This window comes from Eretmochelys imbricata, chromosome 2, assembly GCF_965152235.1.
Source record: "Eretmochelys imbricata isolate rEreImb1 chromosome 2, rEreImb1.hap1, whole genome shotgun sequence".
In the NCBI taxonomy this organism is placed as follows: Eukaryota; Metazoa; Chordata; order Testudines; family Cheloniidae; genus Eretmochelys; species Eretmochelys imbricata.
Window position 1 is genome coordinate 101744595 of NC_135573.1, and position 20454 is coordinate 101765048.

General features: G+C 39.1%; 1 protein-coding gene across 7 annotated transcripts in view; it reads left to right on the top strand.

The window, feature by feature from the left end:
* The window catches only part of ZNF236 (zinc finger protein 236), a 181759-nt gene extending 173781 nt beyond the window's left edge, over positions 1-7978 (top strand). For all 7 annotated transcript variants that reach the window (XM_077810525.1, XM_077810520.1, XM_077810523.1 and 4 more), the window contains 2 exons: positions 5345-5521; positions 5831-7978. In XM_077810525.1, the coding sequence (XP_077666651.1) occupies positions 5345-5521; positions 5831-5952 (299 nt within the window). In that variant the 3' untranslated portion in view covers positions 5953-7978. The remainder of the gene's footprint in view (positions 1-5344; positions 5522-5830) is intronic.
* The last annotated feature ends 12476 nt before the right edge of the window (positions 7979-20454 follow it).

The following is a 20454-nucleotide window of genomic DNA, read 5'->3' on the forward strand; positions in this document are numbered from 1 at the left end:
AGGCTTGAGCATATATCCTAACCAATTGGTTACAAAATGATCAAAAACCCAAACCACGCGGTCTTGGAACAATGGAAAAAATCAGTCAGGTTCTTAAAGGAAGGATTTTATTTAAAGAAAAAGTAAAAGAATCACCTCTGTAAAATCAGGATGGTAAATACTTTACAAGGTAATCAGATTCAAAACACAGAGGATTCCCCTCTAGGCAAAACTTGAAAGTTACAAAAAAACCAGGATAAACTTCCCTCTAGCAAAGGGAAAATTCACAAATTGAGAAAACAAAGATAAACTAATATGCCTTGCCTGGCTGTACTTAAAATTTCTGTAATATGAGAGACTGGTTCAGAATGGTTTGGAGAACATGGATTGATATCTGGTCCCTCCTAGTCCCAAGAGCAAACGAACACAGAAACAAAGAACCCAAAACAAAGCCTCTCCCCTCACCCAGATTTGAAAGTATCTTTTGTCCCCGTTGGTTCCTTTGGTCAGGTGCCAACCAGGTTATTTGAGCTGTTTAACCCCTTACAGGTAAGGAGGAATTTTAGGCTACCCTTATGGTTATGACAACTTGCAACCCCTCCCAGCTTGGTATCTTCCACAGACTTTTTATAAGTGTACTCTCTATGCCATTATCTAAATCATTGATGAAGATATTGAACAGAACCAGACCCAGAACTGATCCCTGTGGGACCCCACTTTCCTTCCAGCATGACTGTGAACCACTGATAACTACTCTGGGAACAGTTTTCCAATCAGTTTTGCACCCACCTTATAGTAGCTCCATCTAGGTTGCATTTTCCTAGTTTGTTTATGAGAAGGTCATGCGAAACAGTATCAAAAGCTTTACTAAAGTCAAGAAATACCATGTCTGCCGCCTCCTCCCTATCTTGTTACTTGTTATCTTGTTAATTCTTGTTACCCTGTCAAAGAAAGCTATTGGGTTGGTTTGACACAATTTTTTCTTGACAAATCCATGCTGACTGTGAGATGTGACATTCCACTCCCCACAAAGCTGCACCATCATGGGATTACAGTGGTTAAGTGAGAAATCCCTTTCTGTGTTCAAAATTATCCTGATTTACTGAATAAAGACCTGAGAGGAGCTAGGTTGCTCCTATAATACTTGGATGCTAGCTATCCTGGGGGAGCAGGCAGGCAACCTTTCATGTTCCTGGGGACATCTAGCAAGCTGCTTCTACAATTGAGTTGAGGTATTTGTATCAGTATCCCTCCTCAGCTGAGTAGTCCTCCAAGCCAGGATCAGTAGCATGCTATCTCCCCCATGTAAACAGCCTGGGGAAGTACCACATGCACCACCACGTGCAAGACAGGACAAGAGGATAGTGGCTTGCAATAAAGTATCTTTCAAACATTATTAAATAGAAGGTTTTCCTTAGCCACCTCCTTTGAGATCATCTTGGGATCCAAATGAAGATGTCTGATCAAAACTAAATTTTAAACTAAATGTTATATAACAAAGACATGTAATATGTTTTGGAAACCTAAGGCTGGTGCAGCAATAGCTTCTCCAGTGAAAGACAGGCACTCCTTCAGAAGGGAGCTTTTTTCCAAAGGACCATAAGAGAGAGGACATACAATGCTGCAATTTCAAAGCCTCACCTATAGCCATTCAGACCAGAGGTTTTTCATATACTTAATAAGGAAAATCTAGTTGATGGTAAGCAGGTGGTTCATTTAGGAGTATAATCCTTGCCTGGAGTTGAACATCTCATGTGCTGACCTTGTCAGACCTTTGATGTGATCTGTGATGAGCAATGGCTTATGACTCGGCAGCTACAAAGGCAATATTATACCCATGAATAGCAATCAGTCATCTTTAAACAAATATCTTGTGCATCCAGATTTAGAGGTGAGTTGCTTCTCTGAGAACATTAGAGAAAATTAGCAGCTGAAATAGCAGGGTGGCCTCCATAGTTTAAGTACAAATAACATGCAGAAAGTCAATCTAATGTTCATTCTGGACCATTGCATATTCACTGTGTGAGAAAGTTTTGTACAGTGGGGAGCATATCTAGAAGGCAAATTTCCAAAATTTCAGAGTACACGTCCTTTTAGTTAACTTCAGCAGCTCTTTCAGTGGTGTCTCTGAACAACCTCCCCTTTCTCCCCCCCCCCCCCCAAAAAAAAAACAAAACAAAACAAAACCAGCAAACCTCACTCCCACAGACATGGCCATATGGGATCAGACCAGTGGTCCATTGAGTCCAATATCCTGACAGTAGCATTGGCCAGTATCAGCTGTTCCAGAAGAATGTGAAAGAAACTACATAGCAGGGAATTATAATAATAATCACAAAGTTCTAGTGATCTCAGCCACCTTATTGTTCCTCCAGAATGGTCGATAGGAGCCCTACAACCAAGCACAATAGAAATGTGGGTACCAGCTCTAGTGGTATTCTGTATGTAGCACATCAGATTCTCCCTTTGAGTATCAGATGCCAAGATTAATCAGTGAGAGCCTCTGACCTGCTCTCATTACCTCTAATAGGTAGTTTTTGGAATTGGTTCCTGTCTCTACAAGAACCACACTGTGGTTGTCAAAAGTATAAAATTACTCTTGTAGCTTCAGGAAATTTTCTATTCAAGTAGGTTCCTTTTTCCACTATTCCTGGAAAATAGTTCTTCCATCATTTTGTTCTAACCATTAGTACTCCTTTGGAAGAGTATGACATAAATGGGCTTTCATGGAACTTAAAAGATATATTTCAAACATATTGAGTTCACATGCCAGGTGTCTCTTTCAGTCCAAAATGCTAAGGCCTTAGGGCCTCAGAATTGCTGCAGGCAAGTGGTTAAAATCATGCACTAGCTAGTACGCTAAGCAACCGGCAGAACTTATTCACAGGTCATGAGCCTAGTCTGAGGATGATTTTACAAGTAAGTGTTTCCATTCCTTTCTTTCCTTTGGTAGGAAGGTACTGCTGAGTTGTTTCCCACATACTGCCTCGTCGTTCCTGCCTGTTGTTCTGCTATATCAATTAAAACACTGCTTGTTCTGCCCCACACTTTTGTGATTCACTGTTCGCTACTTCTGTTAGTAATGAATGAGGAGAGAAGTTGAGCAACAGAATATGTAATTTACCTGATAAATGTCTTTCTGTTGCGTAGCTTTTCTCCTCATTCAGTCCACTTGGATAGTCTAGTAAATGACCAGGCTAAAAATGGAAATCTTTTTCTAAAGGAAAATGTAGACATATTCTCTTAAGGTTAATTAATGCATTATATCAGGTTGTCTTGATGCTAATAATTGGTTGCTACACTGTTTCTTCAGCTTTGGAAGAATTTTTCTGGTGGCCTAAGATGAAGGGCAGGGCGTAGTCCTTGAGCCTCCAGCAAAAACACTGGACTGCCTCTTAATTTCTATAGCTGGAGGTCAGGGTGGATTGATTTAAATAATTTAAATCAGCAAGCAGGAGATCTTGATTTAAATAATTCATTTTTGTTTTGCTTTGTATTTTTTAGTAATTTTCCTAAAGAGAGGTTCATTCCCATTGATAACCATTAAAACATGTTGATTTGCAATTTAATATAGCCTTTTCAACAAATGTGGTACTTCTTTTTGCTAACCAGGAGGATACTCTGCCTAAATACATTTATTTAAGCAGTTATATAACTTAACGTATATTTATTCAGATTCTTTATTTTTATGTTTTGTATTACGTTGGAAAACAGTGAATGATGCATTTCCTATTTACTACATAATAATTAATTTGTATTTGTGATTTGTATCAACCTCTGTTTAGATGGAAATTAAAATTCAATTGAAAATTAACAAAACCAGAATTTTAAAATGGTATTTTATTAATTACATAAAACTACCTTAAATATGAAGAATACATAAAAAACAAAGTTTATCAAAACATGTTTTGCAGTTGAAGAAATTGATGTGTTAAACAAAGGAGGTATAATCTATAGTTAGTGAATTGAACTGATTGTTTCTCAAAAAGAAAAGGAGTACTTGTGGCACCTTAGAGACTAACCAATTTATTTGAGCATGAGCTTTCGTGAGCTACAGCTCACTTCATCAGATGCATACCGTGGAAACTGCAGCAGACTTTCAAGGTTTAAGTAGTAGTAGATCTTATCCTCTCACCTAGTTTTTATTCATAGGTTGAAAGAGGAAGAGGAGTTTTGCTGCTTTTCAGTTCCCAATCAATTTCTCAACTTGGAATGAACTAGTTATTGAAATAAACTTGTTGAATCAATCAAAATAAAGAAAATACTTCTGCACCTGCAGAAGAGGCTACTGCTGTCAAAAGCTGGTTTAGCATTTCGGCAAACTCTGGTTCCAGGTGCTTACCCAGTGATTTAGACTTGACTTACTTCCTTTAAAACTTCAGCGGCAAATATTTACTGCTTAAATATTTTTTTTAAATTTAATGGTTTTACTAGATTATAGTAAGTTTGGGCTTTAATATATGTTGTAATTTTAAATATGTTTATTTTTTAAAAGAAAAATGGATTTAATTTAAACAAAAATCCAATTAAAAAAACGGATTTAACTTTAAAAAATCATTTTTTAAAATCAAAAATTTTATCCACCCTGGTTTGGGTAGCATTTACCCATTAGTGATTAATGAAGAGGGAAGCTGCTAACATAAGATTACCATATAAGAAATTTCTGATTTTTCTTTGGTTGTACTTTTCAATAAGAAAAATACTTTACATTTGTATATTTAAACAGTGCTTCATAAACTGTTAAAGAAAACAGACTATTTGATACACACACACACACACACACACACATACACACACACACATTGACTATAGCAGAGCTATAGCACTGTGCTATACTTTATATATAATATAAAAAAATAAAATGTTTGTAGACCTACCATCATAGTAATGGTCTGTTTTGGGTAAATAATTTTGTTTAGAAATGAATAAGTTCTAATTGAAATTGTGTTTATCCTTGTAAATAAACAAGTCTAGCAAATAGGGAAAAGTTTATTTGCTTTTATATTACTTGTATGGAGATCATTCACCTCTTGGCACACAGGACAGGGGTTACGTTTGGTATTTTATTGCAAATCTAGCAGAAATGATTTTTTAATGGCACACCTTTCAAGTCTGAGAGTAATTCAGTTTTCTAGAAATTAATAAAATGGCCTAATTTATATTACCTTTCTGAGGTAGGGCAAAAAGTATCAAACTTGTAAGCTTCTTTATAACTTGGTATTCTAAAACACAAATTTGTCAAACTTAACAAAATCATGAATATAAAGTAGAAATGTTAATGCTTTCTTCAAGGATTATAAGTGTATTCTGTCCCATGTAGTTTTGTTACCTGAAAAGTTACCATGTAAATTTTTCTGTTGTGCAGGGGAACGTCCATTTCAGTGTACACTGTGTGATAAAGCTTTTAACCAGAAGAGTGCCCTTCAGGTGCACATGAAAAAGCACACAGGAGAGAGGCCTTACAAATGTGATTACTGTGCAATGGGCTTTACACAGAAAAGCAATATGAAACTCCATATGAAACGAGCTCATGGTTATGCTGGTAGGTAACGTGATATGTAGTAATGTTAAGCACACATTTTTTGAAGCAGAGATCAGTGAGTGGCTTCAGTATCCCCTTTCCTCTGTACTGTAGGTGGGGACGATCTAAAACATAGAATGTAGATGATACACAGTTCTAGTGAAAAGGTCCATTCCCTTTGATTTTTTTTTTTCCATTTCAAGGGGATGTTCTGATTTATGAACCAAAATAATTTGTGCATATTCCTCATTCCTTGTTTTTGTTGTATTTGCAATAGTCTTATGTTATCTGTATTGGTCATTCCTTTCTTTCTCTGTTGTATTACAATAGGTACTATACAAGAATCTGCCAGTCAACAAGAAGGGGAAGATATTAATCGTGCTTTGAATTTAGAAGAAGTTGTTCAAGAATCTTCAAATGAATGGCAGAGTATAAGCAATGTTTTTCGATGACACCTTAGTTGAAAGCTTTGCTTTCAGGACTTGAATTTCTCAACATATGTTTTGAAAAAAGTAAAGCATATGGATTTTACAGTTGATGCTTCAAGCATTGAAAATATTAACAATAGAATAATATATTATAGTTTTTTTAATTATTTACAAAAAGTACTTAAAAAGAATCATTGTTTTTGTAAGCTTGTGGGAAAATATTGAAAAAACATCAATTAATCTGTGTTAAGTTGTCTACAAATCAGTGAACTCAGGTAATACTACGTGCGGTTTCATCTTCTAATCCACAGCCAGTATTTCTAGTTGAACAATTAACTGGAACGTCATATCAGGAAAGAGTGATTCCCTTGCATTAGTAAAGAAGATGAAAAGTAACTTCATGGGAAAACCATGAAAATTGTCATTTGCTTTTTTATTTTATTTTTTTAATGTATAGCAAAAACATTTGAGGTTAGAAAGAAAAGTGTTACAATAGAGATGCATGCAGTACAGAATTAATTTTTACAATGCAAAGTAAAATGTTAAATTTCTGTTCTTAGTTTCTTTTGGTGCATTTGAGGAATTTTGGAAAGTGAATTGCCCTTGCATTAAATGGTATTTATGTAGCTAATCTCTTGAGAGGTGACCAGGCTATTTCCATTCCAGTTGTAGAGACAGTTATTAGTTTTTTTTCCATCAAAATGTCTGAGGCTTCAAACTCAGCAATAAATATTCAAAGAAAATCCAAACTAAAAGAGATTAAACTGGTTGAACACCCCTGTTTTTAGGTTAGCCATAAGGATCAACAGGCAGATACTTGAGTATTTGTGGAAAGCACAAGCCATATACTAAAGTTGGGAGGTTACCTAAAATAGTACATTTTAATAGTAGACTGGAAGTAAGCTGCAGTACAGGTCACCTCAGTTAACGTAAAAGTAATCTGTACTGTAGACATTTATAGTTCCAAATCTGTAAAAGCATCATTATTTTCTTTTGCATCAACTCTGAAAGCATTTTACTGTGGTGTTTTTTTGTTTGTTTTTTAATTATTTTTTCAGTAAAACTACCTAGTTAACTTAAGGTACATCTACAGCTACGGCAGTGTGTAGAGTACAGGGGTATAAATAGCAGTGTAGATGGTGAGGCAGGGCTTAGGTGGGTAGAGTAGAGTGCCCACATATCTCAGCCCTCAGGGTATATATCCAACACACCTCTCTGCATTTCCAAGCAGGGCCTCCCATGTCTATGCTGCTAATTTCTGCAGTGTAGTGTCCCTCTGCCTCTCTACTGCCAGAGCCTTTTCGTTACTGCCTGCACACAGCAGTATGTAGCTACTCACTTTAGTGACATGGCATGCCACCTGCCTTTTGCCATGGCATGTAGCTATAGGTGTAGTGCCTTTACTCTACTTGCCGCTGTAAGTGTAGACATAGCCTTAGTACTGCTCTAAAAGGTGCCACTTTTAAGTGTATTCATAACAAAGAAACACTGGAGTAAAACTTAAGTCATGTTTTAGACATTCCAAAGACAGAAAGCTCTTTGCTTACTTTTACTTTTTGTTCCTTTGAATTTATTTATATGTTATATATATATATGTGTGTGTGTGTGTGTGTATGTATATATACAAATATATGGGCCTCTGTGTGGCTGATCAGTATATTTTGTAAATAGTAATCCCAATTGCAGGAAGATTTCATCAAGTTTTCGAGTTCATATGAATACTTCTAGATCAGTATTGGATTCATTGTAATGTAAAATAGAGTTGGGTTTTATTTTACCATTTGAAAAATAATCGCCTTTTATTTGCTCTAGGATACAAAAAACACTTTTTTCCCCTTTTGGTAAATATTATCGATACTTTGTCTGCTATAAGACCTAGTCATTTTAGATTCCTGAAGAAAGAAATCACTGTTGTTTTTGATAGGGAATCTCTTATTTCTTTAACTCTTTGCATATGTATATAAGTAATATAGCTGGTGACATAAAAATAACATTTTTGTTATGTGGAAATATTTAAGTCAGAAATGTTAATAATATTAATTTTTTCCAACTTTCCTTTGTGTATGTTATTTTTAAAAGACAATTTTAAATGGGTATTCTTAGTTATTTCAAGGAAACTGTGGATGACTAAAATTATGCAGCTCAATGTTGAACATAAAGGACTGACGTTCTCCTTTCATTTCAGTAGTGTATCTCATTCCAGACAAGTTGTTTGGCCGTGCAAACCTGCCTTACACTTATTGGTAACTTCTGGAGAATGACAGCCTTTTGCTGGGAACAAAGAGGTTGCTAATAAGCAGAATTCACTGTACACGGAAAGTAGATCTTTTCAGTAAGGAGGTGCCATTTGAAATACATAATCATTTTTCCAAGAGGGCCATGCTTTAAGACTCTTGATCACATACCAATCAGGTAATGAGTGGATATTTGTAAGTATAGTAAGTAACAAGTAAACAGGGAGATTTGCCTTTTTTTCCCCGAGTTCTCAACCCACCACAATAGGGAGAGTTCTGCCAATTATGGTAAATATCCTTTTTAAACATTTTAATAAGATACAGTATGTACTTTAGAATCATGCCTTGAATGTCTTCTGCCTGACACAAAGGTATTTAATATCCTTCCTTTAAACATAGGAGCTGCTCCAGAATACTTGGATAAGTTTGAACTGGAAACCTTCAAATGCATGATATCTGCTGATGCTCTGTAGAAGTGAAGAGGTTGTGACAATTACATTGGTGTCCAGGACAAGATCAGGTTGTTTAGGAACTTTCTTGGTAAAATAAAGAAATGGAATGTGGAGCATGCCCTAACAGCATCACATTGGAGAAAGATAACATCAAAAATAAACTCTGCTGTGCCCTAGAAACCCTAGTCCATCTTGCTTTGGCAACTGGGCATTTGCTCTCTGAGTAAGAGCATCATATACCATTGATAGCTGAGATGTAGTTATTAGCAATAAATCAATTTAATTTTGCCTTGACCTATTTTTTCTCTTGTATTTTAAGTTTCTTCTTTTAAAAAACTGTTGTGAACACCATTTTATGGCCGTGCCTTGATTGGCTACTGCAGCCCATTTATGATATTTTGTATTTTCTCTGCCCAACTTGGAAGAGCCTTGTATGAGAGACATTGTTAATCTTTTACTGGAATACATAGTGGTAACCTCAAAAGAAGAAACTCTCAAATCCTCCTTCACATAAACAGGAGAAGATCACTAGGAAAAAAAAATCATATCATGAATCCTGCAATTTTTGATTTTCTGTCTTTTTAGATTGTAGATATAAACCGTTGCAATGTAAATAGGTTGGCTTCTTGCAGAAAACTATTTTCAGCCAAATAGTATCCAGCAGAGGAGAGAACTCATCCCTTCCCTAGTTTATCACCCTATGTGGTGTGAGCTTAAAGTCCTAATTGTGATTTAAATGCCAACTTCAACCCAAATCATACCACCTGGATTTGTGCATGGAGGGCTGCCTTTGGCTCTTTCCACTTCCACAGAGCAGAGGGGACTGAGCTGCCTCCCCAGAACCCGGCAGTGATTCTAATGTATCTGAGGTTTATACTGGAGGGGGTTGGAGACTGTACTGGCTGTGGGGCTGAGTGGCCAGGTTGTGAAATTTCGCAGAAAACGTAGTATAGCCCAAGGATGTATTTTCCATGGAGCCTCCTGACCATGGCGGTATGGAAGAAGTTTGTGATAGTAGATGTCAGAGCAGCCAATCTGTGGGAGGGGAGTTCCTCTAATTTTTCTGTGAGGGACAAATCAATCCAAAATGACACAGTAGCTTTAAGCACTAAAACAACTGCCTAATGGCTGTGCTCAGAGTGAGTGCGAGTTCCCAGAAACAGCACTTTTTTTGTAGGAGGATCTAAGCTCCAGCTCTTCTGTAATAACCAACAAAATACGACTTAGAATCTTCTGTGCCTAGTGGCACATGAGGTGACCCATTTTTCCCACTGCTGTCTATAAGTTGTTTCCATGATAGCAACATCCTTTTCAGTTGTCCTGGGATAGGTCATTCCTTCTCCCCCATGCCTTCTTTTTTCCATCCAGTTGGAATGCAATCTAAGATGTAGCTTGTGCTTCTCCCATGGAGTAGCCTGATGACATGGGCAAACCACCAGAGTGTTTTCTAGCTGATTTATTAAGTCTGCAGTCTGCTGACCTGTGCAGTGCAATGCTGCCACGTTGGTTATACAATTGCTCCAATGAATTCCAAAATCCTTCTCAAACAATGCTGGTGAAATGCATTCAGCTTCCTGTTGTGTACTTCTGCCACATTTTCGAGGAATACAGTAATGTTGAAAGGACAATACCATTGTACAATTTCACTTCAAGATGTAGTTGTACCCTGCTACTGTTCCAGGTGTTTGGCAAACAAGTAATTGATCCACTGGCTTTGCCAATTCTTGCCCTCAATTCTTTAATGAGCTGACCATTAGCAGAAATACTTTACTTTTACTTTTAAAAAAAAGTTGTAAACCCTTTTGTACTCTTCTCCATCACTCACTCACACATCTGTCAATGTTGACCATATTCTCTCTTATCTCCATACTCTTGGTCTCAAACTCCCACTTTGGTAGCTTCCACTTTTATACTCTCAGTTTTTTTCATTTCCTCAAAGCTGGTATTCAGTATGACTGTCATCTGAAAAAATCTAGCTCCTGCAGCTCATCTCTTGTCCAAACAATGACAGTGGCCTCAAAAACAGCTGTCGCTTTTCTCATCTCAAAGTCTATGGCAATGCAGAAGAGAAGCGGGGATAGTGCTGACCCTTGCTTTACACCAGTAAGAGTCTTAAGCCATTTTTTGTCCTGACAGCATGCAGACTCATTCTACCAAGCTTTTATCCGATTAACTGTCTTTGCTCAAATTCCATAGCATTTCAGGATCTTCCAGAGTGTTTGTCCGTGGACACTGTCAAACGCTTCTGTAAAATCAGTGAAGTTAAAAACCATCTTCTGCCAGTATTCTAAACCTTGCTCAATAAGTCTTGTCAAGGGGAAAATCTGATCTGAACATGACCTATCAGATTAAATTCCAGACTTCTTATCTCTGAGTAGTTTGTCAACAGCAGTTTTCATCCTATTTAAAATGATAATGCAAAACACTTTTCCAGGTACAGATTGGAGTGTCATCTATCTCCTGTTATCACAAATAAATTAATCCACCTTTTTAGGGATTTCACAGATAACACCTCTTCTCCGGTCAGGATAGGTCTTCTTTTCCAAAACCATTCTGTACAACCTGGATATGTAACTCAAATTCATTTCTTTTTGAGCTTTTAGCATTTAGCATGTTTCTTACCACAGCCTGGTGTTTTACCACTCCTTACTTGGTTCATGGCCTTAGTTACTTCCTCAAAAGCAACTGCTATTAGTGATATTGGTAAGTCCACTATTTCTTCACATCTTTGTGTGTATTAGTGGTTCTGGATGGTTGAGTACAGCCTAGAAATGTTTCATCCTCTGTGGCTAAAATTGTTCCTCTCATTAGGATATTAGAAAAAGTTTTTAAAAAACCCCTCACTAGCATGCCTCCTGAGCTTCTCTTCCTTTGTTTTCTGTCCCTTTCTTATTTCTTCTGGCTGATCTTCTGACTTACTTGTCTTTGTCCCCATGTTCTTGCTGTAGAACAGCAGTTTTAGTTCTGTCTCGTTGAATTCTCTTCTTTAATATTTCCATTCTTCTTTCTTAGATCTTCTCCCCCTTACTGTAGTCCAGGCTGCATTCACACTTACTTCTTTAAAAAACTGCCATTGTTCTTCTCTGCTCCTTGGTGGCTCGAACTCATGGACAATGCAGTGTCTTTCTTGGGCCTCGAGCAAGACCTTCTGGCATGCTTACTCACATGCTTCCTTGCCTCATGGCTAGTCCCCGGCACAGGGTCTGTAGCACTGGAGCTTCACTGTAGGAGGTGCGTGCCTTGATTTGCTCAGGCCAGTGTATGGCGAGAGGGTGAGGGTTGTCCCCGGCCTGGATACGACAGCGGACCATGCAGTGATGCTGTTAAAAGGTGAGAGAGGTCAGCCTTCCAAGGTAAGGGCAGGGAAGGAGAGGCAGATACTGCACTTGGTCACAAGCTGGGCTCCCTCCAAGCAGTATAGGCAGTGCTGGTGGTCATCACTGATCGAAAATGAGCAAGGGCAGGAAGCGCAAATCTTGAACCCTGTTGTCTTTGTCCTAATCCAGTACCCTGGCCTGGGTGCTAGGTGGGAAACCACCGAAGCGGTGTTCCCGAACTCCTTAAATCCTAGGGGAAACTGCTTCTAACAGTAAAAACAAAATGCTAACTATGTACAAGAACAGTCTTCTATGCAAAGTTTGTGAAGTGCGTCACAGGGGATGAAAGAACAGCAGAAGCTTCGACTCAGACCATGCAGCAGTGAGAAGGAACTGAGAGCGCAATCAGTCCACGCCGCCATTAATCGCTTTGGTTGATATCATGAGGCAAAACAAGGGTGCATGTGCGGATCACTGGACACTACTACTTTTAAAAAGCTCTGGCTCTCTGCTTATGCGCATACCGCTCAGTGGAATACAATAGGGACCATCACTTGAAGAAGAACTACTAGTTTTTGAGTATCATGCATACTGTCTGCCTTATTTGGTGGTACCTTCTTTAGTTTTATTTTGATTCTCCCAATCACAAGATGGTTGTCACTTAAAACATCAGCACTCGTATATACCCTGGTGTTCAACAGTGATCTTCTGCGGTGCCTATTAATGGCAGTGTGGTCTTTCTGGGTGAAGCTATCATTTGATCTCCTTGTCAATTGATGGAGAATCAAAACCCCAAGGAAGTTTTTTGTCCGAAATGGGATATCTTCACAGCCAAGGTTAAGACAAGAATTGGGAGTTGGCATGTTAGCTTATTTTGCAGCATGGTAGACTATTTCAGAGAAAAGAAATTCTTTGGCTTAAGTCTACTTTGACTGAAACGATATGAGATGGACTAGACAAGGTAAAGTACCATTGGGAAGTGTGTCTTTTTTTAATTCTGGAAGAGAGGATGGCAAGCAGCTGGAAGATTTAGGCTTATTATTGAGCAAGGAAGCTACTAAAGCACCGAAGAAGTGTGAACCTGTAAACTCAGACATACTGACTACTTATTTTGTGATAGTTCAGTGTTATGTGCAATAAATTATAGTGATGAATAAGTCAAACACTGTTTCTGTGAAAGATTGCAGAGTGGCCTTGGCAAGATCAATAAATATTATAGTTATTCTTATGGGAGATCTAAATGCACCAATTGAGAATGATAATACTAGATATGAGCATGTTCTTGTCAGACATGGTATTCCACGACAGACCAACAATGGGGAAAATTTTGTTGAACACTGTTGCCTATAAAATCTTTGTATTTTGGAAAAAATATTGCCACACAAGGAAAGACACAAACTATAGTTGCCAAACTATAATGGCCTGATTTTCAAAAGTTCCGAACACCTGTAGCTCCAATTGATTTTAGGGGGATTTGCAGGCACTGAGCACTTTTGAAAATCAGGTCATGAAAAAGCAGGAGAGCATGCCAACGCTGAAATAATGAAACAGATTAAATGAAATAAATTGAGAGGTGAGAAAGAACAATCATCTTAAGGATATTGATATACCACTGTGTGCAGTCTTTCCTTTTTTTAAGAAAACTTTTGCGACCTCATTAGGTCAAGCAACTTCTATAGCATTACATTAGTTTCCCTGGATTTAGTTCTGACTTTGAGAATTGTCAGATGGACTGTCATCATTGCTGATCCCCTCACAGAGTATCATTAATCTAAAAGTTATTTAGATAGATACAAGGAGAATTTCCATCACAAGAAATGTTTGGCAATTTCCAGGTAGTGATTCTTGGAGTGTCATGGAACTGAGCATCCTCCCTCTCTCACTACCTGCTGCTCTTTGGTAGTCTTGTCTCATGCATACAGATTAATCTATAGGCTAGACTGCATGTGGCAGTGCTTCAGAAATTCCTTGGAACCATTTTCAACAGGAGATGCAAAGGAAAGTGAAAATAGTATCTAGAGTAATTTAGTCCATCTGTTGGCTGAGGGACTCAATCCCAGATCACTTGAAGCATGTTAGATGCAAATCATAGAATATCACTGTTGGAAGGGACCTCAGGAGGTCATCTAGTCCAACCCCCTGCTCAAAGCAGGACCAATCCCCAAATAAATCATCCCAGCCAGAGCTCTGTCAAGCCTGACCTTAAAAACCTCTAAGGGAGGAGATTCTACCACCTCACTAGGTAACGCATTCCAGTATTTCAAAATCCTCCTAGTGAAAAAGTTTTTCCTAATATCCAACCTAAACCTCCCCCACTTCAACTTGAGACCATTACTCCTTGTCCTGTCCTCTTCTACCACTGAGAATAGTCTAGAACCATCCTCTTTGGAACCACCTCTCAGGTAGTTGAAAGCAGCTATCAAATTCCCCCTCATTCTTCTCTTCTGCAGACTAAACAATCCCAGTTGCCTCAGCCTCTCCTCATAAGTCAAGTGTTCCAGACCCTAATAACTTTTGTTGCCCTTCACTGGACTCTCTCCAATTTATCCACATCCTTCTTGTAGTGTGGGGCCCAAAACTGGACACAGTACTCCAGATGAGGCCTCACCAATGTCGAATAGAGGGGAACGATCACGTCCCTCGATCTGCTGGCTATGCCCCTACTTATACATCCCAAAATGCCATTGGCCTTCTTGGCAACAAGGGCACACTGTTGACTCATATCCAGCTTCTCGTCCACTGTCACCCCTAGGTCCTTTTCCGCAGAACTGCTGCCTAGCCATTCGGTCCCTAGTCTGTAGCGGTGCATTGGGTTCTTCCGTCCTAAGTGCAGGACCCTGCACTTATCCTTATTGAACCTCATCAGATTTCTTTTGGCCGAATCCTCCAATTTGTCTAGGTCCCTCTGTATCCTATCCCTGCCCTCCAGCATATCTACCACTCCTCCTAGTTTAGTATCATCCGCAAATTTGCTGAGAGTGCAATCCACACCATCCTCCAGATCATTTATGAAGATATTGAACAAAACCGGCCCCAGGACCAATTCTTGGGGCACTCCACTTGATACCGGCTGCCAACTAGACATGGACCCATTGGTCACTACCCGTGTGTACTACTACTACAAATAGACTGCCCAAAGAGTCAGAACTCCTTCAGCATACTCCATCACAACTTCCTGGGCAGAAGGGGTGCTAGCCACCACAGAGGAAATCTTACAAAATTGTCACCCATCAATAACTTATGAAGTACTGCAAACTTGACTTTCACTCCGCTCAAGCCCACTGACAGGAATTCTGGGCCCCAGGGCTGTCCTTGAGGGGGCGGAGCCCAGGTCTGAAGTGATGAATCTGTCACTTCTGGGGTTGGCCCACGAGGCCCTGGAGCGGTCGCACACATCTAGGAGCCCTGCAGCCCTCACAGGTGATTGCCCAGGCCCCTGGGCAATTGCCCCCTTTGCCGCCTCATCGGCAGGCCTGACTTTGCTGCAGAAGCATCTTTTGGCTGAAAGGGGCCCAAGCAGTAATATAATGTACCTATGCTACTCATATTAGGGAAAGCAGAAACCATTTATCTTGTTTATCCCTACTTTCCTATTTTTTCCTTATTGCTCATTATGATTGTCTCAGGGTAAGTCTACACGAGTATGATACATCCGCACAGCCGCAGTGTGTCTAGTGAAGACGTGCTATGCTGACAAGAGAGCACTCTCCCATTGGCATAATTACTCCACCTCCGCAGGGGGCAGAAGGTGTGTCGGTGGGAGAGCATCCGCTGCTGACATAGCGCAGTGTGGACACCACTTAAGTGAATGTACCTTAAGGTGTGTGTCTTTTTCATACCCCTGAGCATCATAAGTTACAGTGACGTAAGCAGTAGTGTAGACCAGTCCTCAGACTGAGGAAGAAGTCGGGATGCAGAAGGAAAAATTTATTGTCTAGTGAATTCCTTTCTGGGACCTCTTCCCAGTCTGCCCTACCTGAGACATATTCTCTGATAATCAGTATAATGGCCTTTTAAGAGTCTGTATGTATAGTTAACACAGTTAAGAAAGATAGAATTGGGCTGTACTTAAGGTTTAATTTAATAAATTGTTTATAAAGGATAGTAAATGATTGATACATGTTATAAGCATGCTACAGACATCAGATGCATTATACGTGTTATAAACACACCTGTATAAGATATTAGATAGTTATAAGTAACCTCTTGAACTCTAAAATAATCCATAACAATTGATTAAATATATATCAAAACATCTATTAACTATCAACTCTTTATAAACAGAACTTTAATAATAGTGGTCTTACTTTATAGTAAAGAAGCTTATATTTAGCTAATAATAAGAATTCAGTGTTTTCATACAGCTTTGGAAATACGCTAGAATGAGGGCAGAAAAAATAACGTGCCTAAACCCTAGTGTCTTGTGGACAAGTCTGAACTGCTTCTGGTATTTGCAGGAAGAGACGCACAGCCTAAATGCATTGGAAATCATCAGGTAACAATTTTTCCATAACCTTTATTATGTCAGGAAATGTTTAATTCACTATTAACCTGAATCTCATAATTTGTCATCAATGATATCTAGTGATATTCTATGACTCACAGCACAGTCTCTACCATCTTTTCTAATACATAAAATGCAGTGCTCCAGTCAACTAAAATACAGAATACTTCTGTCATTAAAAAACTGTTGCCCATAGTGAGCTTTGGACGGTATAAATTGCACATGGCTATGGGAGAATTCTCTATAATAGAACTGGCCTGTGAGACTTGCAGAGCCCATGATTGCAGCATCTTCTATTATCCCCCCAGATGTGAAGGACCTAGAAATTAGAGAACAATCTCAGCACTTTCATTTTTTTTTTAAAGTACATTTCTCACCCAATTCCTTATAAAAAGAGCCTGGGAAATGTCAACTGATCACAAGGGCTTAAAGCCTGTCCCTGGTTTTTCCTAATGATCAGATTGTTTATGATATGCCACTGCCTACAGCTCCCTGTGATTATTTTTTGGAGACTGGGAAAATCATGACCATGTTTCCCCTTGATTTTTAGGAAAGACCCATGATCAGTTTGTAGCTTCATGGACAGCATTTCCAACACTATCATTAGAGGCCCAAGGCTACCACAGTCTTCCAGCCAGCTCCATGTAGCTAAGGTGATTCCTCTGCTGAGCAGCCTATGTGATCTCTGCCCACAGAAAGGGCAGCTTACTAGTATCAGATGTTGCATTGTATTTGAGAACATGTTTTCTAATCCCAGCTCAAACATGAACTACTTGATGGCCTAGACCTATGGCAGTATGATTTGGTATCTCCATAAAACCCACTGAAGTAGAATTCAATTTTAGAAGGATTATACATGAAAGTGAGAAATATTAAAGAATATGAAGTAATACCCTCTCTAATAATTCATTGACAGAAAGGGATAATTCAGAGAGCAGTTGCAAGTAAAGACTAGGTCAAGAGGCTGACTGTAGTGGTGATTTATGGACTGATCCAGATCTGAGAGAGTCTGGGAGAGAAAGTGAAAAGCAGTGAATTCAGAGGGTTTAACAAGGAAACTGAAATAGATGAGGATGAATGGGGAAATGAGATGAGAGGAAGCAGGTGGCATGTACTGAAGACAAGAGCTGGAGATTATGAGGCCAACATTGGGAGGGAAGACTGACCACCACAGTTCAGGGGTGTTTGATCTGGAGATTCAGGCTTCTTGTAAGTGATGTAATGGACTGTCTCACAAGCCATATTTTTGTCTGCATTTTCCTGGAATCTGAGAGCAGGATTTTCAGAAGGAAGGGGAAAGCAGTTTCCAGCTGTAGTCTGAAGAGCCAGGTTGTGTATTTTAGTTGCCAGAGAGGTTTCCCAAAGAAGTGGAGGGGTAGGAATCCTCCCTTCCTTTTCCAGATCATGATGCTGCAGTAGAGCTGTTTGATGGCCACCAGTGTAGCCTCAGAGCTGTAGTATTTCTTTTGGCTTATACCTTCTCCCTCCATGTGTGGAATGAAGGGTGGACACATGCCTTCTTTCAGGTCCTGGTCTCTTCCATCCCATTAAAACCCCCTTCCTTGGAAATAGTGTAGATGCCCAGTCTCTTGTGATGCATAGAGTAGAGGAACTGGATTTCAGTCTCAACCTTACAAAGAACCATTATATATAACAGTGGGGTAAACTGTCATTTTTAAATGTATGAAAAATATCTTGATGGCCCCATTTTCAGAGAAGGCAAAGCTAGAAGTATACCAGCCTTTGAAAAAGGTTTTTTGGGGGGAGGTCTTGTTTAAACAGCATGTAGCAACATTTTGGAAAAAAGTTTTTACCTTCAGAAATCACTTTTTCATTAAATATATTTGAAGGCTGTCTTTAATAATCGACATCTTTTTCACATAATTCATGCAGAGATCATACGTTTTTAAATTTAATTTTTTATTGTATTTTTTACCTGTTACCAAAAGTGTTATTTTACAGAAAAACACACACATGCATACAGTATTTTATAAAGCTTAAAAAAACCAAACTGGTCCAAATGTCATTACAAGTTGATTATTTTATTTCAATAATGAATGTTTTTAAAAGCTGTATTCCTACGCTTTTGTGAACAGTACACATTTAAATTAAATTTACTATTATGTTGTGGAGTATACATCTGAGTGAAGCTACATATAGAAAAATACACATAGCCAATGACTGCACCACAGCTGGTGGGGGGCGAAGGGTGTTGTCCAGCTTGCTAGGGGAAGGGGTATATCACTTCAAGAGTGTGGAGGGGGAGAGAGGTACAGATACCGGTGCAAAAGCAGAATGGGTCAGTGTTCGTCCTTCAGGAACTGGAAGGGCTGCAGAGTTGATAAAGGGCAAGCCCAACAGGAGAAGACCTTTCTCTGGACCAGATGGAGTAGCACCCAGCCTCGCAATCTTGGAAGTGGCAAAAAAGCAGGTTTGATTGGGATCACAGTGGGCACTGCACTAGCCACTCCTTTCTCGGGAGGCCAGGATGGAATTTTTCTCTCACCACCAGATTAGCCAAACTGGAGTGGGAGATTTTTACCTTCCCCATAGCATTTTCCCGAGGGTGGGGGGTGGGTGGGTTTGTTATGGTGAGTAGGGAAGGGAGTTAGGCTATGATGTCGCAACTCATTATGTGAGTATGGGGCGGATGTCCAGTGCAGGTACTCCACAGGGAAGGGATACAGTGATCAGATAAATGGCTTGGTAAACAACTTAAAGGAGGTGTTTGTTAAAGGAGTGGAATGGGCTGGGGTGGGGTGGGGTTGGAGCGCCTATGACTGGGACCAGGGAGCCACCCCCTCCTTTCTTTATACCCCACCTTAACCCCCATTATTTGAGAGTGGGATGATGGTAAGGTCCCAACAATGGACTGGCTGAGGACCAGGATGGAAAAAAAGGGGTGGGAGGCTGGCAGAAGTCCCCAGGAAAATGTTGAAATGATCATGGTGTTACCTGCACCGTACACTTTTATCTGATGGGTAGTCCCAGACACCTAATAACAAAATTGCAGCCTGGTTAAACCATATTCACTGTCTCCTGTCCTTCCAGTATAGCCAGACAACAATATAGCTTAAGGAAGATGTAATAGGTGTGTGTTTAACAATTTTGCTGTTTTTCCGTTGTCTTTCGTTTCTATGTTTTCCTTCCCTCTCATCTTTCACTGCTGCATATTAATGGACAGTGCTTTAAATCTACAGTAGATTTAGAGACAAAACAGAATTAACAACATACAGTATATGTCAGTTGGCATTAACATTGGCTACTCCTGACAGTCCGTAGTGTAGCTGAAACTGAGTGACAACTTAGCATTAAATATAGAGTCTACAACATATACGCTAAAATAAAAAACACTGAATCAGTAAAGGAGGGTAATCTCAAAAAATATTAAAGTTTGTTATAAAATAGTGCAATTCAGAAGAGCTTTTTTCCTACATATGGTTGGAAATACCATTGCCACATGTGTACATTTTAGTAGATTTGTGAATAATTAATGTTAAATGCTAACTAATGAATTAGATTTAATTTCTATAAGGCAACTACAATGCAACAGTTAAATGTTCACAGTAGTTTACAGTTTACTACTAGTTTGCTTTGGTGCACTGCCATTAAAGGCATCTTTTTAGTCAGAAGACAAGCTTTCCAAGTTTAACACTGCTGCAGTAACAAGAAAACTATTAGTAATTCTAACTTGAGATGTGCAGGACTATCTGAAATCTCAATGCTGAAGGGCTTTATTTCTTTCACAAATTAGACTATTTTTGTTTTATTCTTTAACTGCTAAAGAAATGCTGTTGAAGCAGTGTCTGCATGGAGCAACAGTGACATGCAGTGGTCATGTGCAATCTTAGATGTTTCTTCTTTGGGAATATTCCTTGTTTTTTGTTGTAAGACATTAGTCTAACCCAAGTTTGAAATCCTCTTTCTTTCTCTCTCGGCCACACTTAATTCTAATGGCTTGGGTGTGATGAGCAATTTGTAGAAATAAGGAATTTCCTTATTACTATTGCTTTGCGTCT